The sequence below is a fragment of the Phoxinus phoxinus genome, assembly GCF_949152265.1.
Source record: "Phoxinus phoxinus genome assembly, chromosome: 4".
In the NCBI taxonomy this organism is placed as follows: Eukaryota; Metazoa; Chordata; class Actinopteri; order Cypriniformes; family Leuciscidae; genus Phoxinus; species Phoxinus phoxinus.
Window position 1 is genome coordinate 23,629,616 of NC_136879.1, and position 26,807 is coordinate 23,656,422.

Consider the following 26,807-nt stretch of genomic DNA (forward strand, 5'->3'; position numbering starts at 1 on the left):
TGTGTACTTACACTGTAGTTACATACTATGTACACATGTAGTTACCATGTAAGTTCACAGGTATTAGGGCCACTTAATATAAAGTGGGACCACCATGTTCCTGTTTGACATCTAAAAATCAGCATCCTTGGAAATGCTTTGAATAGGCATATATAGTTCATCATAACATCGTAATAAACATCATATACATAATTCACGATTTTTCATATCAATTAAACTTGTGAGGTAACGCAGCGCTGTTTCACTTGGTCTAAAGTTACACTCATACTAAACTGCACTTTAGTGTGTTGAAAGTAATAATGTTATTCTATGTGTTAGTTTGTTGGCTGTATGAGACTAGCAGTAAGCTAGATCAACATTAGAATAACATGCTGATCATTTTCTAACATTTCATCATGTTGAGCTATATAACATGGATTTGTTTTATGTACATTTGCTCACCTGTCTAATAAAGTACACGGAAGAGCGTGTGCTTTAATGTTTTTGAGAGAAATCTCTTATGCTCACCACCAAGGCTGCATTTATTTGATAAAAAAATATGGTAAAAACAGTAATATTGTAAAATATTATTCCAATTGAATACAATTGACTCAGTCAAGAATACAATACTTGACTTAAATACAAAAATTTTATACAATACTTGACTCTATCAAGTCCAAGTTAGTCATGGACGCGGAGCCTCGTTTTAGTTCTCCTTTTGTCCCAAAGTCTGCTTGCTATGGTCCATAATGTTTGAACGAAACAAGAACAGCGTGCTGCTAGACGTTACGCACTACGCAGTTGTTGTCCACGTCTGTCGCCATGGTTACTGTGGCAGTACAAGAGGAAACCAGTGATAACGCAGATATTACACCATTGACAGGCGACAAGTGAACAGGGACGGGCACTTTTTAAAGTTGTGAATTTCTCTGAATTTACAAATTATTGGAAACATCTAGGATAATGGAAGTACAAAATTAAAAAAATATATAACAGTGTGCAAGTGGTTTTTGGATATTTTGATACAAAATTCTTACATATATACTGTGTGTGTATATATATATATATATATGACAGTGAAGCAGGCTTTATATCTTAAAAAATAACCATCACATGAATATATATATATATATATATATATATATATATATATATATATATATATATATATATATATATGTATATTCATGTGATGGTAAAGCTGAATTTTCAGCATCATTACTTCAGTGTCACATGATCCTTCAGAAATCATTCTAATATGCTAATTTGGTGCTCAGTTATTATCAATTATTATTTTTGTAAAAACCGACAAATTTAAAATATATATATTTTTTTACATATAAAGCATGCTTCACTGTCATATGTATATATATATGTAAATATATATATATATATATATATATATATAATATATATATATATACACATATATATATATACAATTGGAATATTTTACAATATTACTGTTTTTACAATATTTTTTATCAAATAAACGCAGCCTTGGTGGTGAGCATAAGAGATTTCTCTCAAAAACATTAAAATATCTTGCAGACCACAAACTACAATACTGCGTATCAGGCCTGTTTTCTACTAGTTAAAAAACAACAACAACTGAGACTTCAGACTTCATTATACCACAAGTACTTTCAGATCCGGGCTCATGGAAAAAAATTTGACCACGATAATTCTATTCTCGGTCAACCACTAACAGATATCATCTTCTGTGTCTCTTTGCTACACAACAGGAGTGTATCTTTATCATTGTGGGCCAAAGATCTTAAAATAGAGCTGGATGTGTGCTGAGTCAGCACATTCCCAATGATGAGATGATAGATGTAAAACTGAAAGCCACTGATGGCAGCTAACGGCAACTGCGGACTGCAAATCTGGCATGTCTGTGGTTTTCTGAAGCATTCCTTAACGAGTGAATAGATTATGGGGTTGCTTTTAAATTTCAAAAATCCTTAAACTGATTTGAAAAGCCAGTCAGTGGTAACATTCTATATTTTCTCTAGAGCAAATGCCTGCAATTGTAATATTATGATCAGAGATGATTCAATATGACACAGTTCTGTTTGGAAAAGAAACCCATTTTGTCTGCCTTTGCGGTCTGTTAAATAAGCCTGCCAGCGAGTTTGCCAGGAAGATCAAGACAATTGTCAGACTTTTGTCATACCCACTGCTATCTATGATGCCAATTTTTTAGTGGTTATTAAGACATATATTCATATTGCTTGTTCCATTTCTTCAGATTTAATATGAAAAAGGCAGATAGGACTTCAAAATCTTCCAACAGACTTTGCGGCTAGTAAAGGGCAAGTGTTAAGGCTCCACCTGCTGTTCATTAATAGAAGACATTTCTACACAACGGATTGTGAAATCAATTTTAAGATCAATATTTACATTTTCAGAAGAAATAGTGAATGGCTGCCTATGGAAATGTTGTCACTATGATGCTAGTGCATTCTAGGTGATCACTATCAAAGATCACACTATAAAGTCTATATAATATATGGTGCAAATCTTTCCTTAAAGTTTTTTTTTTTTTTTTGTCATTCAAAAATAACAACCCCCTCTTAGTAAGCAGTGCATTATTCATGTCAGTAGAACAAACTGTGTGTTATGTGCAAAAGTGCAATAGTTTCCAGTATTATCAGTTGTTTGTTTTATTCGAACATAGTGCATGTCTTATCAAATGTCATGAATGTCACCTCTGCATGAAATTACTTTCCATCTTTTAATAAAAATAAAATATATAAACAATTTTTACATATACTTTACATATACTGTTTCCACTGAACGTTACTAACTTTAGTAGTACAAGAAAGAATTTTAAAAATGATTGCAGCAGTTGTAAAAAGGTGCATACCTTGCATATCATTTACCATCAGAGAACCAGGTAACGAGAAAGCAAAAACATGCCATTTGCTTTCTCTGCCAACACAGTATGAACAATACTTGCATTACCCATAGTTCTGCTTTCTCTGCCAACACAGTATGAACAGTACTTGCAGTACCCATAGTTCTGAATCACTTGAATGCTGGAATTCGTTCTTGTGTTTTAACTCACATTTAGTTTCACCAGGAGAGTCATACTTTTCCCATCAGCCTACCCTTAGCCCATCCAGTAACGCCTGGGTGTCAATCATCACCAGCTCTTCATCATGCACCCACTTCTCCTCTCCCGGTGGGGGACGCGAGGCTCGAGGTGACTCATTCTGTGGAGGTTTGGGAGTCACAGATCTCCTTGGAGGATTAAAGGTGTTGCTAACGCAGGGAGAAGCTCTAGTTTTCAGGGGGGTGATGGGTGGAGGGGACGGGATACGTGATAAGTAGTCCAAACCTTGTCTTCTTTTCAAGTTTTTGGGGTCTTTTCCCTCGCTGTTACTTGCAGACACAGGTGTTCTTCTATTCAATGGGGTGAAAGGCGAGAAACCGCTGCTTTTCTGCTGCGGGGTTACCTGGGAATTTCAACACAGGGCATAATAGATTTTTTGCATCTAATGAACATACATGAGTGCATTTATAAATATGGGCCATTACATTTTTTTAAAAAAAATATTTAAAAATCTATTATGCTCACCAAGGCTGCATTTATTTGATCAAAATACAGATAAAACACCAATATTGTAAAGTGATATTTAAATTTAAAATAACTTTTCTATTTTAATAGATTTTAAAATGTAATTTATTCCCGTGAAGGTAAAGCAGAATTTTTTATAGCATCATTACTCCAGTCTTCAGTGTCACATGAACCTTCAGAATAATTCTAATATGCTGATTTGCTTCTGAAGAAATGTATTATTATTATCAATGTTGAAAACATTCTGCTTTTGTGTAAACCGCAAAAAAAAAAATGTTTAGCTATTAATGTCTTGACTGAGTTTTGATCAATGTAATGCATCCTTGCTGAATAAAAGTATTAATGCGACCTCAAATTTTTGGGCCGCAGTGTGTGTTCATAAAATGTATAAAATGTTAACTAATAATAATAATTATTATTATAATTATAACATGGTTAATGTAAATTATATTATTCATTTATTAATATTTTTTTATTAGTAATTGACAAGTTACCACAAAAAAAAATTTAAGATGTAGCAGCTTTCATGTCTACAGAACAAACGGTGTGGAACAAAGTAATAATTATAGTGATGCTTGCCATTATAAGCACCACTAATAAAACCAATACTTTTCCACATAAAAAGAAATTCATACTAACCCTGCCATTAATTTTTGGATAAGACTGCACACTAGGAGTTCTTGGAGACTGAAAACAATCCAAGACACCTGAAGGAACCACATCTGAGACTTTCTCCTCCGCAATGCTGAAAAACTCCTCACAAGTCTGTGCAAAAAACCAACAAGTCTAATCAGCAACAATAAAAGACATGAGGAACCACTCTTTGATGTGCATGTACTTAAATACGAAAGTTTAAAAGCTGATTCATTAACCTGTACAAAAGTCTTCAGATGGGCCACAGCTTCTTGCAGATGGGATTCCTTGGGGTTTACGGAGAATAGTGCATGTTCTCCTGCATAAAGGCTTGGCACAGGCCCAGAGAGCTGTCTCACCTGAAGATTACTAAGAGCAATCAGTGCTCGCGGCTTTACCAGCTCTTCTACAGCCAACTGCTCCAGACTACTGTAGGTTCTCACAGAGACAAGATCAAAGTTCTCATCCACAAGATGCAGTACCGGGCAATTTCCTGAGAAGACATTTAAACAGTCAAAATGTGTCATAGTTTGAGGAAACAAAAACAGCTTTTACACAAGATGACAGACGTTTTAATACAAATTAATGCAACTAACCTTGTTTTCCCACTATGGAGACAATATATCCCACAATGTCCACCTCCCCACAAGGAGAGCTGAATTGAGAGTTTTGAAGTTCTCTGAAGCGTACGCACTCTCGAGCACGGAAATGCTGATGCAACCAATCTGGAGACACCTGGCTCAAACAGATTTTTTGTAAGACCATTTCAAATGTAATCATTAAAGAGAAAGTAATTAGCCTGTGGTGAGAACAAAGTTGTTCAACACTTAGTTTACCTCAATATCCTGAAAGAGTGTTTTCTTGGTGGCAGTGAGTTGTATGTGAGCAATGCCTGAGCGTTTCTTCCCCTCAGATGTGGCGAGGTGATATGCCCTGTATCTGTGGCCCTCTCTTAGCAAGCCATACAAGTCCCGCGACGGGCGCCAGATATTCAGCGTGTAAACTAGGAAATGTATGGCACCCAGCGATAACAGGTTAAAACGGCGACTACAACATCCAACCAAAGAGTAAAGATGATATCCATTTGGCTCACCACGGTCGTTATGCAGGTCATTGGCGTCGGTAATGCTGAGCTTCCAAACAGGAGTGACATCTCGATTGGGACACCCACCCTCAGCCTCTTGGGCTTCCATTACAGCCTTATGCACACGCTCCTGCAGCTCCACCTGACTCCTTTCCTCTAGACAGCGTCTGTACTTACTCAATGCCTCCATCTGCCTCTCACTAACATGGGTCTACTCAAATAACATATAGAGTTGAAGTAATTATATTTTATTAAAAGGATCCATGTTGGTTAGGGGTGTAACGGTACGTGTATTCGTACCGGACCGTTTCGGTACAGCACTTTCGGTACGGTGCACATGTGTACCGAATGCAATCATTCACGTAAATTAGGCTAGTTTTGTGTGCGGAACATACGTCAATTCCGAGTTTCCACACGAACATATTCAGTGTCGGAAGTCTCCGCGTTGCACTGATTAATCGTTTTTGTGATTCAAATACATGTAAAATAGTACCATTACATCTGTCTTCCTGTGTGCGGAAATTTGTTTATGTTGCTGTGACAACGAAACACGTGCACACGCGCCTGTGTTAAGAGCGCTTGTAGCTCCGTGCGCGCTGATGCTCTCATCTGTGGACATTTCCAAATGCCTTTCTGTTAAAAGCGGGCTTTCCACACAAACAAACGTACGTGTCATTAGTATGAGAAATAAAATAGGATTTTAACTCGGGTCGGGCTCGGACATAAATATCGCATAAATAAAGATCACCACATCTTCAGCCTAAAGGGCTAAAGATCACATGCTCGCTTTAGCCCAGCCTCTCGCTCGCTAGCTAGCGTCATGGCCAATATTGGTTTGAGAGTATTTTATTTAGTGGAGAACTTTGCAGCAGTATTTTATTTCTTATTCTTTTTTATTTTATATATTTTCTATTTATTAGCCTATATTTTATTAAAAAAGTGTGTTTAAAAAAGTGTAAACAAATTGTTAAAAAAAAGTTTATAGTAAACAACCAGCAGTTTAATGTTTTGCATTTCTTTCCCTTACTGTACCGAAAATGAACCGAACCGTGACTTTAAAACCGAGGTACGTACCGAACCGTGATTTTTGCGTACCGTTACACCCCTAATGTTGGTACATGGTTTGACACAATGCCAATTTATTTGTTGTTTCTTTGTTTACTTCCTAATGGCAAAAAATATGCATAGGTATAATGAATTAAAATGAACCAAACTTCACCTCAATAGCAGGATCCTGTTCCATTGCCTCATGCAACTCTTCCCCATCCTGCAGAGCTTCAATCTCATGTCGACTAAATGTCCTCCTTTGCCTTCGACCTTTCTTATTACCTTATACATGGAGGAAAAACACTCATCAAAAGTCCTTACATACAAACCTCCCGATAAAGTTTAATGTCTAATAATTAAAGTAAATATAATGAAACCCTACCTTCCATTTCTTTTTCGAACTGGGTCTGTATTTTAGAAATAACGAGATCCATGGATTTGTGCTTTGAGGTGCTGTGTTTTCTGGCCTCTCGCTCTTCGGCACGATCGTTGCGAAATATAAAGACACCGTTGGGCTTCTTCTCCATCCACTGTTTGATGAGAAAGTCAGTCAATTGTTTGGAACATAAGCAAAATTATGCACTCAACCTTTACAGATGATAACATTTTATTAAGAGCTGTTGAGTTGGAGCAGACCTGCGTGGGGTAACTTCTCAACACCACAATGTTCACACAGCCCACACCACCTCCAGCAGGGTACAATGAGGATAGCTGGAGCCTGATAGGCCGAGGGTCGCGATAGTACCCCAACTTAGTGTCCCATCGAGCTCGTCTTGTGCTGTTGGCTGAAATCTGAAATAAAAAAATGACAAATCAAACAAAGTCTGACAGGATTTATATCACATAGATCATCGTTGTTGAACTCAACCTTTACCTTTAGCATCAGAGATTCAGGAGCTTCCAGTGGAGAACAGGCTTCTTGGGAACCAACCAACTCTGCTCCACTAGTAACAATCTTTTCACCGATTCTGAGACGGCCCTTGTTCAGCATGGCAGAGAGCGGAGGGTCCAACATGCCTTTGATGGCATACCAGCCGTCTGTGAGCCAGATCACACAGGACTCCATCTTTGCATTGGGAGTTTGTTCATCTTTCACTGGCTTCTCTGAATTTTGACAAGTTTTAGCAACACCACATACACAAAGCACTAATGTCTTAGCTGGAGTGTCGTCCCTCTCCATGATCCTCCTAAGAGCAGATCTCTGACTGTGATCCACCTCCACATCATATCTAAGTGCAAAAATTAAACCGTTATGATGCTTTAATTTTTGGATTAAAAAAATATGAGCTTTACAATGATTCAATACCTGAATTTCAGCTGCAGAAGTACTTGCTCTGGAGTCAAACACAGGCTACCCATCAAAACTGGAAAGGTTCTTTCCATGGAGGCCCGTTTCCATACAATCCATTGGTAGTGGTTGAACACCCAGGCATCACTGATCAGTTTGGGGTCAACACCAGGGGTGTCACACAATGCACTGACAAAAGAATTATAATTACAAAATGGTACACAAACTACTTCAATGAACAATGTTGTTGTGCAAGATAACAGTGCATCAGCATGTAATGTTTACCTATAAAATTCATCTTTGCCCACAGTACCCTTACTGTCTGGAACCAACCAGCCACCATCTGCCAGCTGGACAGCACCAGACTCAATGAGAAGCTCACGTTTGAAGAAGTCATAGAAGTCAAATCGGAATGATTCAGCATTTTCGCTGGTTATATTTGAGACTTTCTGATGCACACCATGGTGGTAAAGCTAAGATGGAGAGAGAAAAATTAGTATACAAAGTGTAATTTTTCAACAGTAAAATAGTTAGCAAAAATGTATAAAAAAAAAATACCTCTTCCTGTGTGTATTGACCAGGACATTTGCATCCAACTGCAAACCTCAGACCTATTCTGGGGACAGCAGAAGTCTTAGCAAGGTAAAGGCTGCCAGGTAGAGGACGAATAGTCTGCCTTTTCTTCTTTCTTAACCTCATGTCTTGCATGTCCCTGGCTAGGTCCAAGGTCTCCTGCCACGCCTCAGTGTCTATTAACATCACAAGAAAAAAAGTATTGCTGTATTCAAATGATTAATTTCTATCTCTACATCCGTTTTGGACACTGCCATATAAATACCCTAAGATTATGATACATGTATTTTGAGAGATATAGTAAAAAGATAGAATTAGAAGATAGTAAATGGATACCTTTCTCTTCAGAGTTAATGATTTTCACTACGCTTTCCACTGAAGTGGTTGATCTAGGCTTAAAACCCTCATGTAGGTCACTGTCACTATGTGATGTAGAAGCTTTCATCTTTTGGTCCATCTGATTGATATGATCATTTTTTTCTTCGTTTTCCTTCTTGAAAAGTGGCATAAAACCACTGGACACTTTAGAGACATTTTGACAGATTGATGTACCAGTCATCATAACCTCCTGAACAGGGGGCATAAACACCCCTCCTTTGGTGTCTGAGTTGCATCTGTTTTGGACAGACACAGTAGAACAATGTTTTTCGAGGTCATTTGACTTTTCGCCCTCATGATGCCTGCATATATAAAAGAGAATTTGTAAGAATTAAAGATGTCTTGTGATATTAAATGCTGAATTCTTAACTCTTATAACCAGTAAAACATACAACCTACCAATCCGGAGCAGTGACATTCGGCTTGAGAAGGACATTATATTTGAAGACACGCCTGTCTTTTAGAGTTCCTGTAAAAGGGAATTCATGAATAAGAAATACAAGTTAGATAGTTCTTTATCATAAAATAAACAGAAGTAATATATCTATTAAAAAATCACACAAAACAAACGAACCATTAGGACAGCTTTTTAGTGGTTTGAGGCCAGAGAATTTTGCATCTAAAGTCTGATCAAATTCAGAGAGAAGTTGTCTTTTCAAAGGAGGCTGCCCTGAATCTAAACAAAGTATTTAACATAATGAGAGGTTAACATATCAAATGTATTGATTCATACAGTTGCCCTTACAAAATAAAACAGAGCCATACCTGCTATACTGCAGGAATCAAACTGACGTTTCCTCCTCCTGTTCTGGTCAAAAGACCCCTGTATCTGTCGATCATGAATAAATAGACTTTGTTGGTTATCAGTGCCCTCTGACATCACCAACTTGGCCGATTCATTCAGGTCATCATCTGCCAGTAAAGCTTCAGTGCAAGCCATCGCTTCCTGCTCAAAGTACTCCTGCTGGGTGTCTGTGCAACTGTTAAAATCCAAAGAGTTCAAGTCTAGTTGTGCAGGTATATTCGGAGTTACTTTAGATGGCAAAGGATGTAGAGTGGTTTCGGTTCGTCTCTCTTTATGTTGAGTACAGCGTTTTGAGAAATCAATCTGTAGCAGGTGGTTATCAGTAGCCGTAACTTGGGCATCACAGTCTCTAAATAATTTAGAAGCTTCTTCAAGGTCAACTTTTGATACAGACACACCTTTACCACTAGCGGTGCTGAAACCACAGTTTTTCTTTTTTAGTTGTTCAAACTTTAGGTTTTCATCCACAATGTCCTCACTTTTTCTATGAGAACTCTTAGTCTGAGGCAAGACTTTTTCTGATGATAATTCCATAGATGCGACGTTTTCCTCTTCACAAACTTTAAAGAGACTTTTGGCCATGTGAAGTGCAGTAGCAGAGATGGCCACCTTCTTCCCACCTGCTGTAGAGAATCCTACATTGCTGCCTGAAGAATTTTTAGGCTCATGACTGAACGAGGCATTCTCACAACCTGCAAATGTCGCTCTAACCTCCCTCAATGCATTTTCAGAGACAGCAACATCTTTGCCACTGGCAGTGCTGAAACCTTTACAGCCTTGGTCCTGAAGACTCCCAGAAGCTAAATTCTCCTCTTCACAATTGTTAAAGAGACTCTTGGCCTTCTGAAGTGCATTGGCAGATATGGCCACCTTCTTCCCACCTGCTGTAGAGAATCCTACATTGTTTCCTGAAGAATTTTTAGGCTCATGACTGAACGAGGCATCCTCACAACCTGCAAATACCGCTCTGACCTCCCTCAGTGCATTTTCAGAGACACTAACATCTTTGCCACTGGCAGTGCTGAAACCTTTACAGCCTTGGTCCTGAAGACTCCCAGAAGCTAAATTCTCCTCTTCACAATTGTTAAAGAGACTCTTGGCCTTCTTAAGTGCATTGGCAGATATGGCCACCTTCTTCCCACCTGCTGTAGAGAATCCTACATTGTTTCCTGAAGAATTTTTAGGCTCATGACTGTACGAGGCATCCTCACAACCTGCAAATGCCGCTCTAACCTCGCTCAGTGCATTTTCAGAGACAGTAACATCTTTGCCACTGGCAGTGCTGAAACCTTTACAGGCTTGGTGCTGAAGACTCCCAGAAGCGACCTCCTCTTCACAATCGTTAAACAGACTCTTGGTCCTCTGAAGTGCAGTGGCAGAAATGGCCACCTTCTTTCCACCTGCTGTAGAGAATCCTACCGTTTTTCCTGAAGGATTCCCAGTTTCAGGCTCATGGCTGAAAGGGACGTCACTGGAACCTGCAAATGCCGGTTTTACCTTAATCAGTGTCTTTTCTGAGACATTGTTGAAACCTTTACAGTTTTGGGGCTGAAGATCTTTGGATGATAAACTCTCCTTTTCACAATCTTTGAAGAGATACGTTGCCCTTTGTAGCCCAGTAGCAGAGACAGCCACCTTCATCCCACCTTCTGTACTTAATCCTTTGTGTTCTCTTGAGGAAATATAGTCTGTTTGGTTATCGACAACCTGCTTTGTTTTTGGAGAACTACTAGCACATGAGGTACCATCAACTGTCTCAGAAAATACATCCTTAGCTCTCTGTAGTGCTCCAGCTGAGATGGATACCTTCTTACCACTGGCTGTACTGAAACCACAGTTGCCGTTAAGAGGAAGCAACTCCGAGAGATGCTTAGAGAATTCATTTTGAATTACTTTTTTCTCACATACTTTTTCCTGAGGGGGTTGCTGGTCCAAAGAGGACTGCAATGAGAATTCATTAATCAGATCAGTGTCCCTGAGAACAGTTTTGGCATTCACCACATTTGAAAATGAAACACTTTTACAATTTGAAATGGATGCATTTGTTTGTTCGATGATTTCAACTAGTTTGTCATTCTTTCCCTCCATATTTGCAGATTCCAAGTTGGTAATATTTGAATCACAGTCTTTGAATATGCCCTTTGCCTTCTTAAGGGCGCTGGCTGAAACGGAAACTCCTTTCCCACAGGCGGTCTGAAAACCATAGCCTTGCCCTGACTGAGGCACAAAAGTTTCTGAGGGAAATATATTTGCACAAAATTCTTTAGCATCATTGCTAGATTTCTGTTCTTGGAAGACATTCTCACTGCTGAAGGAAGGAATATCCGGAACATCAGATATTTGATTTACCACCACCGAGTCTGGCTGATTCATTTTTATAGAGGGTTCACTCCAAGAAACAGCTTTTGTTTTCTGAAGGCTAGTCGTTGACATAGAGGCATCGTGTTTTCCAGAAGCGTGGAGAGTGAGTACGTAAGTTTGCGACTCCAAGCTGTCAACATCGTTAAGTTTTCTTGCTTGCAAAAACGCCTTTTCAGGCACTTTCAGCTTCGCTCCCTTAGCTGTAATAAATCCAAAATGACTATTTGAGTCAACACAAACAACATCTGTTTTTTCACCTAAACAATTCTGCTCCATTCCTGCCACTTGCTTATTTATCTCTTTACAAGCTGCATTTACATATACACAGCCGAAATGCAAGTTCTTTACATTGTGGGTTTTATTTTCTGTGCTTATACTGTCAAAAGTATTGGCTGAAAGCTTTGTTTCAGAATACTCAGATTGTATTACTCCAAAATCCACCTTGAGTTCTTGGTCATCCTCTTCAAAAAAGTTATTTGCCTTGTTTAAACTCTTTTCTGAGATGCTTATAAGTTTCCCTTCAGCAGTTTTAAAACCAAGGCAGTGGAACTGAGTATTATCAGTAAAATTAGACAGCACATTCTTCAATCCATCAACTAAAGAATTGTCTTCAGTCACAGTACCATTTCGTGTTTCCTTTGACATGGTGCATAATTTGGCAGCATCTACAGTTTGAATATGATCAGAACTGTTTACTGAAGAAGAGTCTTTCTTAACTGGATGCTTTCCTTTCACAAAATCACAGTTAAAACTATCGTCAAAGTCGATGCCGTTGACTATGTCAGGATCCCACTCTCTCTCTGTAGTGGTGTTGTTCTCAGAGCCAAGATTTGTCGGTTTGAACTGGGTAAATTCATGTTGACTATTTGCTTCCTCCAAAAGATTGCACAATTCTGTAACATCAGCCTTTTGAGAAGCTGTCAAAGTGCCATTCTTCTCAACATCACGGCTGGAGTCCACTGCAGTGGGTTTGTGTGTGCTGTTAATGTTGGACACAGTCTGTCTTTCAGCACTTCTTTTGAAATCCAGTTTTTGATTAATGCACTTTGATGAATCTCTCCACAATTTCTCTTTCAAATGAGTCTCTGTTTGAAGGCTAACATCTAAAGTTGTACTATTCCTCTTTGAACCCGTTTTATAATCGGATTCATTTGACTGTGGTGAAGAGTAACTTGAAATATTCATTTTAAAGCTCTTTGGACTGTCACTTTTTGGCGCATCACTAACACACGTTATTGATGCATGGTTAGGGAAGATGAACTGTCCTACAGTAGATCTGGTTGCATTAGTGCTTCCTGAAACTGATTTGCACATTGTTTCAATTGTTTGATAATGTTTTGGAGTTGTTTGATTTAAAGTGATGCTCAAACCATCCCCTACAGCTTCATCCAATGATGCTTTGGCCTTCATTACAGCCTCACTTGGTATGAAAATGGCCTTGTTGTTTGCAGTTTGAAATGTAGGACAACACTCCTTAATGTCTGTGCATGAGGCTGTCGTACCATCCAAATCTGAAAAGGTGGTGGGGCAACCACTGTCATGACTGATATCAAAAGTTGTGAGCATGAGCGTTGACTTGTTTGCGGAGTTGACAGACATTTCTTCTAAATTAGAGATGTCATTGTGATTACCAACTTTGTTCTCCTCAAACTCAGCTTCAGGTTGCACTTGGCCATTTTGGTCACTCTTCACAGGTACGTCAAGCAGCAATCCAGGCCTTATTTCTTGTGTGAAATCCTCTGCAAATGCTTTGGAAAGCTGTGTCATATCCAATCCGTAGTCGAAATCATGGGGTTCTGTAGATAACGGTTCGACGGCTTCCGGATGTGTCTGATTATCGATTGCATTTTCACTGGCGAATCTGGATTTGTTAAGGTCACTAGACTCCTTTTCAACGGAGGAATTTTCTGTAAAATACAAAGTGAAAAAGCTGTTCAAAAATATGTACACACAATATTTGTAAGATAATTTAATACAAGAACAATCTTACCTTTGACAGTATGGTCCAAACATACTGGTAGAGCTGCTTTGTGCTCAATTACAGTCTTTGACAAATCGGAACTTGGCACTTGATACACAAACCTCCTGGACTTTCTAGTGAGCATGTAAGCAGGTGATTTGTCTAACAAAGTCTTCTGACGCTCAGCTTCTTCTGGATAAGATCTGAGTCTTACACTCTGTGAAAAACTTTGGCTACTTTCTCCAGTGCAGTTGAAAACAGTACAACCATTAGTTTCAGTGGATGCTACAGTCTTGTGATTGTTTATCAAAGACGCCCCCGAACAGCCTCCGTTCAGAATAGATTCTGATAAACTTAGTGGGGTCCATTGAATGATATCTTTGTTTTTGTTTGGGCTATTTGTTTCTACATCAGCCTTTAATGTCTCTTCTGGCTCTGTAGTTAAAACAAGCGATTTGACATCCTTTAAAGAATCGGATATTCTCCTTCTGATCCTCTCTTTGGTTTTGATTCTCCGCAGAGTTGAAGTACTGTTGCTGAAGAATATTGATAACGCATCCTCAGCACCATTAAGAACATTCTGCACTGTGGTCCGGACATCCCCATCCTCTATAGCGTTGGGAACCGTCTGCTTCCACAGAGCACTTGTATCAAGAGATGCTTTTGGAGAACAAACAGGATTTTCTCCCAAGTTATCAATCTGAATAGTCTCACTTTTGGCTATCATTGAAAAGAAGAGTACAAAATAATCCCAATTATTTTCTAATCAGAGTTACTGGTATGTGTATGCATTTCACACACACAAAAAACAATTATTTTAAATATACAGTAACTCACTCACCATCTTGGTTTAATGTTGCATCATTTAATGATGCAGTGCTTGCAGAGACTTTTGAAAGAGTTGGGAACAGTTTCCGCACAAACTAGAGTGAATAAGAGAATGAAAACAAGCCATCAGTCATCAGGTAATTCTATGTTGGTGAAAGCAGAATCTCAGAATATTAGGAGCCATAATCCAAAAAGCAAAAACACAATTACAGCCATAGAATGCAGAAAAACATTACATACATATATACAGTATTATTCTTTAATTATGTACAGAACTTCAGATTTGCACTTACAATTGCTTCCTTGTCTTTGAGGCCACTTGACGAAGAACCGCGATCCTCTGTTTTTGCTAAAGCAAAAGAAGAATAGCTCATGCGGAGTAGCTCATACCTGATCAGGAGACCAGGGTGTAATTGTAACATTTCTTCAAATCACAAATATGATATAGTGACATTGGCCCTCATTTATCAATCTTGCGTCGAAACGGGCCTATATGTTGGCGTAAGATTATGCTTACACTCCTCTCACCGCCTGATTTATGAAGCTGTGCGTACCTTTGAAATTCAGGTGTACGCAATACCTGCCTCTTGATAAATGCCGCGGCTGAAAACGATCGTCATTAGATTAACACGCCCCTATATATTCACGTCTTCGCCTCCCCCACGCCCTCATTTTACGTCATGGACACACGGAAGACGGCAAAGAGGAGAAACTTCTCCGGTGGAAATCCAGTTTAAATCGCTGGTTGGTTGAGCAAATTACCTATCACAACAATGCATTATTTTACAGCACGTGTTTTGAAACTATTAGCGTTGAATTTCGCATGACGTCACATGTAATGGGGTGTACAATGATGATGTGAATAATTGCATGACAATTTGTAATATTCTTCTTATTAGTATTATGATTATTAATGACGCTTATTGTTATTTAAAAGAAGAATGTCGTTGTTATTATTATTATTTGTATTAGTATTATTATTTAAAAGAAGAAGAATGTCATTTTAATTATTTTGTCAGTCTGAATAATTTTTTGGTCAATGAAAGCCTTTCATTACTGAACCCAGTCCGTGCGCACCTGCCGGGCTTAACTCACAAAAATAAACACTGAAGTTTATCATTTCTATGTTGTTGTTTTTTTACAGTGGGTCATAATATATCATATCTTTAGTTTGTCAGTGCGTTTTGTGGTGTTAGGAATTGTTTTTCTGCGCATTTCAGCACTAACTCAAAACGTGCGTACATGTACACCACCTCCTGAGCTGGCGTAGGATTTGAGCGTGCCGTACGCCAACGTCCATATTGATAAATCGCAAAGTCACCGTGGTTTTAGGTGTACGCCAGGTGTACGCTGGAAATTTGGTGTACGCACTTTTCATAAATGAGGGCCAATATATCTAACATACCATACAAGGTTTGACCTGGTTGTAACACCAGTTGTCAAATAAAATCTGTGTGACAGAATTGAATCTTTAAAATCTTCTGAAGCATTGATGACTTTTTTACTCATCATTTGATCAATATATATATAAGGTTTTAACTTATTTCAAAATATATGTTGTTACCAATTGTATCATTTTAATGTTGGACTCTTGAAATAAATGTATAATAACCCTGACAGCCTAATAAAGGTCAAAAACTGCCGAGAAGCTGTAAAACATCTGCGACAAATACTGAAAACGTGTGTAGATACGTTGGTGCGTAAGCTCAAAAACATATCAAAGTTCAAAAAGAAGAGGAGCTCACACACATAACAGTAGACGATTTCACTTCACTGATGACGAAAAAGTTTTGCCTTTGCATTTGGACTCTAAATAATGTATTTTTGGTAAGAGATCTTCTACTATTATGTGTGCGAGCTCATCTTCTTGTTGAAGCCTAATAAAGGTGAAACATATTCAACAGCAAGTATTAATACAAAGTTGTTGTTGCTATAATTACATAGATTAACAGTGTGGAGATAATGTGGAGAAATTTGACATTATGATCTAGTGTTTTTAATTGTAAACCGTACATTTTTCACTACTAAAGAGACAAGGCATAAGAATATTCATACATACGCAATATCACGGTGGGAGTCAAAGATGATGGGGTGTTAAAGGAGCTGGTCCAAGATAAGTCAGGGTTGATATGTGCCCCAAGGCTCTCGGATATCAGCTTTGCTGAACGTGTCTGGAAGAGATCAAACTCAACATCATGATTCATGTCTAGAATGCCTTCTGAAGTCAATGTGAAACTGTGTTTTGTTTTTCTGTAATGTGAAACGTTCCTGAAATGGGTGGTTGAAGAGGAGGGTTTGAAATAAATTATAAAAATATTTTTTTTATAAATAAAAAAAATATATTTTTTTCCCATTAGATAAACATGCATGGCATGGATGAATCAAGCAAATAAGCATGAACAATAACATGACTTAAGAAAGTAAATATGATATGACCAGTTATGTGATTTTGTGTTGACTTACCAAAGATCTTTTTGGTGTCTCCAGAAGGCCTGTAATGTCACATATGGAAATCATTAACAAATAAAGCACAATATTTAATATTAGAACAGCCTTATTTATTAATTTTTTTAAATAAAAGAGGAAAGATAATCTAAAACTTTCTTACCAAAGCATTCTCTAGGTTTTTCACAGGATCTATCCAATCTGTGACCATAAAGGAAAGGAGAGAAACTTACATTAACCTTCTGCTTGACTTTCATATTTTTCATTAAATTCACAGAACTCATAAACATAATTACCTGTCTTTGGCTGAGCCAAACAAACAAGGGCTCGATTCTGCCCAGGGAAAGGTTGATAAGTCTGCATTAGCCACTGGGTGGAAATAAAACAATTGTACAGTACAGTACATGCTATGTCCTTTATATACACATACATCATACATACATAACACTGCAATTATGCTACCTCCATAAGGTGACTCTTCATTAGGAATGGAATCGGGGGACTGAAAGTGTTGTTGCTTAAATATTTTGGGTGTAGAATACAGTTGACTGGCCAGGGCTGATGTCTCTGGTGCTTTGACAGTGTCCTCCTCCTGCTCAGCTTCCAAACTGTCAGGACGCCCTTCATCTCTGGAAGCTTTTGCAGTCAACTCTTCAAACCAGTCTGGATTAAGGGGTCCAAGCTCTTAATTCACAATAACCCAGAATCAATAATTTCATAATGATATGACTATTTATAATAACACTAGTAAATAATCATAATGGTATAACAATCATTATAATATATTACACATTATTAGTATTCATATTATTGAAGTGTTTACCTTTGTCAATTTGGTGATAGAAATTGTCAAACATGCTGCCATGAGTGTGATGGGGTTAAATCTGAACCAAGCACAATAACATTGACACTGGACCTACAGATAAACAAAGAAACACACTTAAAGACGTAATTGATTGTAACATGCATCTCTATCATCAGTGTCTCTGACTTTTATATTACGTAGTTCTCAAGTAACAGTTTGTCATTGAAAGTAGCAGTTCTATAATCGCATAAGTTACATATTACTATGTTTACAATGCTATCTGAACTAGCTACAATCAACAGGAAACAGAACTGGAAGTTCTGTAACTTACGACCGTAAATGAACATGTTGAAACAAATAAAAGCTTTTTGAAACTTTTGACTTCTCGATATTCCTGGAAATATCTTCTTCATCGCCGATTGAAGATGTTTTATTCCCTGAAGTCTTCTGAGGGGATCTGTTCATTCTGCGCGTGCATAATGCTGGTTTAACACATCCCGCCAATAAGCGCAGTGTCGTCAACGGAAGAGCAGTTGTCTCGACCAATCAGAACGCGCGCCTGAGTTCAGGGGCGAGCTGACGTGCTAACCCAAATGTTTATTTTATGAGTATATTAAAGATGGAAATGAGTCAACTTTTTGTTATTTCAGATGTATATGAAAAATTATATTGAGTTACTACTTGGGTTGAAAAGCAGTAAAGCAAAAAAGTTAAGCTCTTACACTAATGACACTTTTTGATGATCTCATACCTGCTCCTTTTTGTTTATTTTCTTACTTTTACTTGTATTATTATTTTATAGCCTATTATTCTTAATATTTCCTTTTTCTATTTGTTGTAGTCAATATTTGTTAACTACTTTTCATACTATATGTTGGAAATTACTATTGTCATGTTCATTGTTTGTAATGTGACTGGCATTTAATAAAAAAAAATGGAAATGAGTGTTCATATTTTTGGACAGTGTTTGCTTAAAATATATTGGTAGTTTATAGTCAGCAAGACTATTTCCACTAAGTAAACATCAAACTTGTTTTTTTATTTTCATTTACAGCACATGTACAGTATACCTCTTACAATGTTAAGTTTTACAGATTAATCTTTTATTATCACCTGTTATTTTACTTGTCACTTCTTAATACTTACAGCTTATTCCAAAAATGATTTTATTCTAACAAAAATATAAAGTAATTTACCAGAGTTTGTTGAGTGTAATGCTATAGTTTAATTGTATGTAAGATAACAATGGATCAAACACATATAAAACAATGTTAATTGTGTCTGTAATAAAGTCACGGACCACCAAAATTGACATAGTCGTGGGACATGTCAAGTCAATGTCAACTTTTGATCTTGAGGGTCTTTATCATTTCCATTCAGGTAACACCAGAGGGCGCACAACCATAGCAAATAAAAGAATAATAATGCATTGCTTGAATTCAGTTCTGATCCTGTCATTTAAGATTCCCTTTTGTAGAAAACATGTTATACATTGTGTAATTTATTCAAGAATTTAAAACAAACTAACAAACAAGTACATACATGATCATAAAAGCATGGACACCCAATCATTCTCATTAAGTTTTTGAGATGTATTCAAATAATTCAAAACTAAATTTAAGAACTGTGACTGTTCTTAATTAAATTTTGATTTGTATCATTTGAATGTATTAAATAAGTATTTAAATAAAATAAAAACACTCCATGACTGAGCAGATATTAATTAATATTATTTATTGTTCTATTTATTGCATGCACACTTTCATACAGCAGACAGCAAAATAAAATCATAAAAATAAAATCTTACAAGTATGGGCTACACTCCCACTACTATGTACAAATGTATCTTTCATTTAAAATATTTTTTATTCCATAAATATCTCTATTTCGTCTTGTGGTACATACCTTTGCATGCTTGGCCATTTCAATAGACAGAATAGACAGAATTCTATCCTATAAAACTATACCATTTTATGATAATCAAAGCATGATGATCTTTCTTTTGAGAATATAAATAAATCTTCTAGGAGCAACTAAACAGTAGAAAGACATTAGTGAACTCAAACAGCCCCATAAATACAGTAAGTGCTGGATGACCCCTTTTTGCATCCAATTCTCTCTGACAGTAGCATTGCAGTGTGTTAGAGACATTCTGTCTGTATGGGTCAAATCTGATGCAGGGAGTGAAAAGTCTGATCTCTGAAACAATTTAGAAAGCCACATTAACAACGGCTTTCGGCTTTTATCTGAAAAAAAAAACAAAACAAAACAAGAACAGAACATTTCTGTATTATCAAGTAGCCGAGAGCACAAAACATTCTCTCGAAGATTAAAAGTTTCACTTGGTGTGAGGCATTGCACATTTTCCCGTAGCATGTATAATGGTAGACGTGGGCAGGAGGAGCCATTCGTGGAGCTTTGGTATACATTTGATGCCTGCAGTAGTAGAGGCCCCATTTCAGAGGCAGGGGGCTGCCCCATACATACATACTAGTGCAAAAAAAGCCAAGGCGTCGACTTCTTTTACTGTCCCCTGTTGCATTTTTCCAAGCTATTTAAGCTATACATCCTGTCAGCTCTGAAGCAGGACAGTAATGAGTGTGCTAGGGGAGAACAATGAAGGCAGCAGCATCTTCAGACAGGAGTGGTGGAGAGAAAGCCAATGCCGGCCTGATCCCTTAAAGTGCGCCTCAAAGGCTGATGCCGGTCACGCTGGAGTCAGGAAGGAAGGCAGTGATGGCCCGATAGCCCTGCGCCCTTCGAATCATGTCTCGGATCTCGCAGTTCAGCTCAGTGAGTCGGTTGCATATCTCAGACAGGTCTTGTTTGGAGCCGACCAGGGCAAAGGTTCCTGTCTGACCCAGAGTTTGGTGCCGGAAATAGATGTTGAGCAGAGTCTGGATCTCATTCTCTGAGCTGCTGCCGAAGATGTCACTTGGCCACATTTTCCTGAAAGATGTCATTAGAAAAGTTATTATTCATTTAGAATAATTAAAGAGCAAAGCACTGCATATACCTCCAAATGTTTTAATTTTCACTTTATCTCACTTTTAATGCGATAGTTCACCCGAAAATGACAATTCTGTAATTTACTCACCCTCATGTTGTTCAAAACCTGTATGCATTTCCTTCTTCTGGGAAACATAAAATAAGATATTTTGAGGAATTTTGGTAACCATACCATTTCGGTTCACACAGACTTCCATTGTATTTTTTTGTGCATACAATGGAATTTAATGGTGAACTAAATCTGTTTGGTTACTAGCATTCTTCATAATATTTTGTGTGTGTGTGGTCTGCAGAAAGATATGCAAACAGGTTTGGAATAAAATGAGGGTGAGTAAACGATTACTTTTTTTCTTTTTTCTTTTTCTCGATGGTTCCATTATAGAACAATGTGTTGTAGTCATTTCTCCCGATGGGAAGTTTACCTGCACTCCTGTATGTAACGGATGGCTCTAGAGAACTGGTTGGTTTTCAGGCTCTCTAGAATGGCCTGTACAGCAGCCTCAGAGGAGCTGTAGGGGGATTCAGCGGTGGGATCTCTCTGTTCGGCTGCTGTCTCACTGGCCACTGAGGCTGCTGCTGCCCGCAGGTTACTCCTCAACTCACTCAACTCTCTGGACATATTCTGCAGCTAGAATGGACAGCAATTACACATAAATGACAATCAAATTAATTTACTCTTTTGTGAGAAATAAAACTATTCTTGAACCCTTCCAAAAAAGATACAGTGGCGGTACCATAGTACAGTGATGATATCAGAAAGTACAGAATGATTACTATATTCATGTATGATGGCATTTATATAGTACGTCAACAAAGTTAAAAGTATAATGGTATTTACATTGTACATGTCCAAAAACAACAACAATGCTAACCAGTACGTAATTAGTAACTAGTAAAAACATTATAAACAAACACAATGAGCAAATATTGCTATTTTAAGGAGCCCTGCACATGATATGCAAATACAAAATAAAAAATTAGATATTGAGGCCAGGAGTTTTTCCCATAAATTATTAGTTAGTACCCGCATTTTATTGACTTGTTTCCTCATTTTAATTATCTCGTGGCGACATTATATTAATTTGTTAAGTAATTTAGTTAAATCTTGGCCATATTGTATTTATTTATTCCCTCCTTTTACTTTTACTTGCGCCTGTGCAAACCCTCTTTTAGCGTTAAAAAATATACTGTCAGGATTTACTAAAAACACGCAGTGAAAAATTTGCGCTAAAAAGGCGTGGACAGGGTTATTTTTGCGGCTGACCTTATATGCATTTGTAGGAGGAAATGAATCACGCAAGGTGATTTATTAAGGTTTGTGCTAGTCGATTTACTGGTATTTTCGCCATTATTTACTGCCCAAAAAAGCATGTCTTGAAGCAGACGCAAATTTGCACTGCTCTTGGTAGATTTTGTTGGTTATTATGGAAATTATCTGACTGCGTCTGTGTTCTTTCATTGTGCGTCGTCAGTAGACCACGCGCAGAACTTTCCACTCCCATTGCCGCTTTTATTGGATTATGCTCTCATGCTAATTTGCCCTGTTTAGTAAATCTGGCCCTGTTTCTTATTTGTGGACACAAGTTTACAAAAACAAGGGAACAAATGAGTACAATGTGGCCACGACTGAACTAAAACAAGCTAATTAATTAAGCTGTGGGAACAAATTCTTAATTTGTGGCCACAAGATTTCCCCATTTCATGTACGGTGCTCCATACTATTTCATAAAGAATTGCAAGCCAGACTTTTCAGATGAGAAGACACTCAAATCCACATACCTCTGGTATAGAGTTTATAGCGTGAACTTGGCCGATCAATTTACAGTAAGACTGAAAAAGCAGCAGCAGTTGAAAGTGGAGTTTGTAGAGTCTTTGACAAAGCTCCAGTTGCTGTGAACAAACATACATACATAGAATAAATACCAAAATGTGGTTTAAGACGTCTCATAAGTTTCTTGGGATATAAGAACTACAGAACAGTTCTAGCATAGAAGACGAAACATATCATTAACAAGGATACAAGCTTGTTAATGTTAGCAAAACAGCATTTTCATTTAAAAAATATGAGACCTTTGAAAGAAATCTGATATGCTTTATACTATTTGGGAGTGCTTGTATAATATGGGTATTTGGAAGAAGGGAAAAAGAAGATGTGACGTAAAAAAAAAAAAAAAGATTGTTAAACTTACTGCAAGAGATTCCATTTGCTATAAAGCAGGCATTGCAAGACAAAAGGTGAGAAGTGAGAAGGAAGAGAAGTATTGAATAAACAGTAGTGTGAAAACATGCAGCCCAGTGGCACTGGCAATATAAAGCATTAGCAAACAACATGCATGAGCAGACAAAGTTCATGGACAAGCAGAGAAAGAAAAAAAGGCTCACAACTATGTCCTCTTATTTTTATTTTTGCATGGGGACTGTGCTGGGTGACAAAACAAGATGCCAATTATTATTCACTTTCCTAAATGCCTTTTTTATTGAGAGCTTAGTGATTTAACTGGTCGTCTTTGTGGATCTTAAAGGGATGAAAATAGTGTCCGGTTGAATAAACTGCTTAGACTAGTCTTAAAAGTTAGTCATCTCATTTTTTTTTTATCTTCCAGACTGGTCCTATCTTTTTAAGGTCCGTTACAGAAAAAGGTAGATTGGTCTAATTGGAAAAGTGAGACTGATTACTCTTGTCTAACTGCTACTTGGTCAGACTAGTTCTTAAGACACAGTCTTAAGGCATTGCAACTGGTCCCTGGTCTATAGAGTCAGGGAAAAAAACCTTTTCAGGGTTTTTGCAAAGTTCATCGATGCCCAGCAGAGAATAACCCCCAAATCAAACATAAAAATTAAGAGGCGTTGTTGTGAAGTAACACAGCTAGCATTTGAAACAGGCGTTAAGTTAAAGAGCAGACAAATAGAAAAGAGATGTCACTCACAGAGCTATCACAGAACAATCGAAACGCAGAAAATATAAGAGGGACATTGAAATGAAATCTGAAACATTTGATTCAACTCATCTCACTCATATCTCAGGACACAATGGACATTACAGTGGCATCAATCAGTAGACAATGCAACCACACTAAAACATTCACATAGAGTATTACTGTATATTTGCTTTAGGAAACAAAGACAGAAACGCATGCAATATTTGTGGTACACTGACACACTGCCGTTTTAGGGTTGTGTCAGCTTTAGACAGCTGAACTGTTAGTTAAAGTTTGAACTTAAATAATAGTGAAATTCCTATATTATTATTATTATTATTATTTTTGGAATGGCAGACAATATAACCGTTATGATATTAAAAAGGCAAAGTTTCATACCTTCTCCTCTGTTTCAGCGGGCTGATAGGTGATCACTCCATCTCCAGTGCATTGGGGGAAGCTGGCCTTGCAGTTGCGGAGCCACTGGAAGAGTCATAGGCATAACAAAAAGTTGAAAGGAACAAGCTGTAACATTTTTATTTAAAGCATCTACAAAGATAATCAAGAGTTTGGGGGTCAGTAAGATTGATTTTAAGAAACGAGTACTTTTATTTAAGCATTCTTTATTTCATAATGATTTCTGAAGGATCATGTGACACTGAAGACTGGAGTCATGATGCTTTTTGCCATCACAGAAATAAATGACATTATTATTTATAAAAATATATTGTTTTTGTAACTTTTTTAACTATTTTACAATATTATTGTTTTACTGTATTTTTGATCAAATAATTGCAGCCTTGGTGAGCATGAGATACTTATTTTAAACATTAAAAAAACATAACATTTTACAATTTAGAAATTGTATTTACTGAAAAAAATAACAAAATGACTAAAATATTGCTTTTGTAAAATAATGCATGATTGAACATACTGATATGACTCCCTCCTTTTTGTTGTTGTAGGTCTCTAGATACTCCTGCAGCTCTAGCACACTGAACTTCATCTTCTCCAAGAGTCCATAAGACATAATCTGAAACACACATTTAAGAGATACATTTAGTAATAAGTGCTTTACAAAATGGCATGCACACATATACAAATTGTGGGTGAAAGTGTACTAAACTCTAAGGCTGGCATTTAATTGATTTGTATTCTGGATATAGCATGCACATACTACATCTATAACCGAGAAACTCACAGTGTCTGCATCGACAAACAATGTGGGACATTCAGAGCAGGATGTCAGCATCTGGGACGACCTTACAAACTTCGCTCCGATTCCACGAAGGCCATCGCCTAGGTAACCAGCAGCGTCACATGTCAAGGTGCAGAACTTGGTCTGTATACTCTGGAGGTCAGAAACAATATATCCTGTTTAATCAGCCCCACAGCAGCATGCTGTCAGCATCAATAAATTACTATCAAAGACGCTGCATGTCTTCTAAAACTTGGGCACTACTTAGTTGTCAGCTTTGTGTGATGAACCAAAGAAAATCCAAGTTAATGGGGCAAAAAATCAAGATCAAGAAAACAGCCAACCAAACAGCTCTTGCCACTATTAAGATGCACTACATCAATTAATAATTTATGTATATTATATTATGTATATGAGTGTAAGTTGCAAACACTGACTGAACATGGTCAGTTCACTGTTCACCTACACACTGATCAGACGAAAACCAACAAATGTGGGTGTGCGGTGTGAATTGGCCTTATGGGTTACCTGAAAAAGTGAAGAGAAGACTTGGAAGGTGTAAACTGCACAGGAACCATCCGAGTCGGCCACCAACTGGTTGAGATGATTGCGCCAAGCCTCCTCTGCATCATCGCACACAGTCGGCTGGAAGGCAGCCAGGATGGCGGAGAAAAATGGAGAAGGCGGAGGGGAGGAACGGGAATCTAGCAACAACTCTTCCTTTTCCTCCTCTGCCTGTGCCATAGAGCTGAGCTGGTCTCCAAACCCACTGGAGGAAGTGAATTATGTGGTCAGTTTGACTTTTCCACCAAGAATAAAACAGAATTATGCACGTTGAGAGTTTGAACCTGGCATACAGTACCTGGGTACACGGCTTATCTCATCAATAAAGCAGTTGTCTTCACTTTGGGGTGTGTCCCCTGTTAGGATGTCAGAACAACTACAGGTAGGCGGCGACTCACAAATGCAGAGCGAGATATCGTTCTCATTAACAATGGCTTCCTCTTCTTCAGCTGAATCCTCAGCCTAGTTTGGGACAGGAAGTAAGACAATCTTAGTAAGTATAAAGCATGTATGGCCAATGCAAATGCAATACAGATTAGTTACAGAAAAAAAGCTGTGGCAACAAAAGATATTATTTTATAAATGTAAATATTATTATGAAAAGATCAGATTATGTGGCTAACTTTCTCAGTCTGAGCAGCAAGATGAAATATGGTGATCTTGGCCAAAATACATAAGTCAATAAAAAAAAACAGTAAATAAAATAAAATAAAATGATTAAAAACAACAACATAATTTTACAAATTGATTTCACTGACCTTTCAAAACTAAAACTCTTCATGCCGAGAATCGGTTCTCTTTTTAGTGTTTTTTTAGTGTGTTTTTTCTTCTTCAATAATGTCAGATTCAGATTATTAAGAGACCTTTAAAAATAAGGACCAACACCTGATTGGTCTGGTCTCATGTTTATGGCCACAGGCAATGGGTACACTCTCTTTATTTGCACCCCTAGCATTTACCATGCGAGTGATGTTACAGCCTTGCCACCCACAGAGAAGCAATACACATTGCCCTAGTGGCTCATCCAGAGCCTCTCTCTGAGACTGTGGTAGGCCGTGGTAGGCCTCAGAGACGAAAAGCAGTTAGCGGAGAAATGGTTTAGGAGATAGAAACAGGGAGCTTTTGAAGAGCAAGAAGTACTTGCAACTCTATGCTGCTTTGCACATTAATCTAATGCCCCATTCTAAAAAAAAGAAAGAAAAAAAAGCCTGCAATCGAAAAAACTGTATCAGCCAACTACTACCTAAAATCAATTAATGCTAAAAGCAGAGCCAGACAGATAAAGCAAGCACAGAAAGATATTATTCTTTTTCAGCCATGTTAATGGAAAAACTCTAGGACAGAGGTAC

At 37.6% G+C, this 26,807-nt stretch overlaps 2 protein-coding genes across 6 annotated transcripts in view; both read right to left on the minus strand.

Moving 5' to 3' along the window:
• Positions 1-2,615: 2,615 nt before the first annotated feature.
• brca2 (BRCA2 DNA repair associated) lies at positions 2,616-18,278 on the minus strand. Its single transcript, XM_079609539.1, has 27 exons — positions 18,101-18,278; positions 17,788-17,880; positions 17,427-17,648; positions 17,261-17,333; positions 17,128-17,165; positions 16,983-17,011; positions 16,579-16,690; positions 14,813-14,868; positions 14,533-14,614; positions 13,722-14,411; positions 9,331-13,638; positions 9,140-9,241; positions 8,965-9,034; positions 8,524-8,867; positions 8,173-8,363; positions 7,900-8,087; positions 7,633-7,803; positions 7,201-7,555; positions 6,963-7,118; positions 6,709-6,856; positions 6,499-6,608; positions 5,289-5,490; positions 5,032-5,198; positions 4,792-4,930; positions 4,435-4,688; positions 4,202-4,327; positions 2,616-3,440 (listed from the first exon to the last, which is right to left on the minus strand). The coding sequence occupies exons 2-27, from the start codon at positions 17,819-17,821 to the stop codon at positions 3,084-3,086; spliced, it is 8,724 nt and encodes a 2,907-aa protein (XP_079465665.1). The 5' UTR covers positions 17,822-17,880; positions 18,101-18,278; the 3' UTR covers positions 2,616-3,083.
• A 1,205-nt stretch (positions 18,279-19,483) lies between these two features.
• Positions 19,484-26,807, minus strand: part of frya (furry homolog a) — a 53,521-nt gene continuing 46,197 nt past the window's right edge. For 3 of the 5 annotated variants that reach the window (XM_079610678.1, XM_079610677.1, XM_079610680.1), the window contains exons 54-62: positions 25,757-25,920; positions 25,423-25,663; positions 24,898-25,047; positions 24,631-24,729; positions 24,096-24,179; positions 22,968-22,985; positions 22,558-22,668; positions 21,201-21,406; positions 19,484-20,718 (exon numbers count right to left, since the gene is read on the minus strand). In XM_079610678.1, coding sequence (XP_079466804.1) covers positions 20,460-20,718; positions 21,201-21,406; positions 22,558-22,668; positions 22,968-22,985; positions 24,096-24,179; positions 24,631-24,729; positions 24,898-25,047; positions 25,423-25,663; positions 25,757-25,920 — 1,332 coding nt within the window. In that variant the 3' untranslated portion in view covers positions 19,484-20,459. The remainder of the gene's footprint in view (positions 20,719-21,200; positions 21,407-22,557; positions 22,669-22,967; positions 22,986-24,095; positions 24,180-24,630; positions 24,730-24,897; positions 25,048-25,422; positions 25,664-25,756; positions 25,921-26,807) is intronic. The other 2 variants (XM_079610681.1, XM_079610679.1) reach the window with 1 other exon arrangement.

Excerpts from the sequence above, each read along its gene's own strand:
- brca2 (XM_079609539.1), bottom strand. The coding sequence starts at position 17,821 with ATGTTTGACAATTTCTATCACCAAATTGACAAAG. Across the intron at positions 17,166-17,260 it reads TTTGGCTCAGCCAAAGACAG|ATTGGATAGATCCTGTGAAA; the intron begins GTAATTATGTTT and ends TTATGGTCACAG. Across the intron at positions 9,035-9,139 it reads ACTAAAAAGCTGTCCTAATG|GAACTCTAAAAGACAGGCGT; the intron begins GTTCGTTTGTTT and ends TCCCTTTTACAG.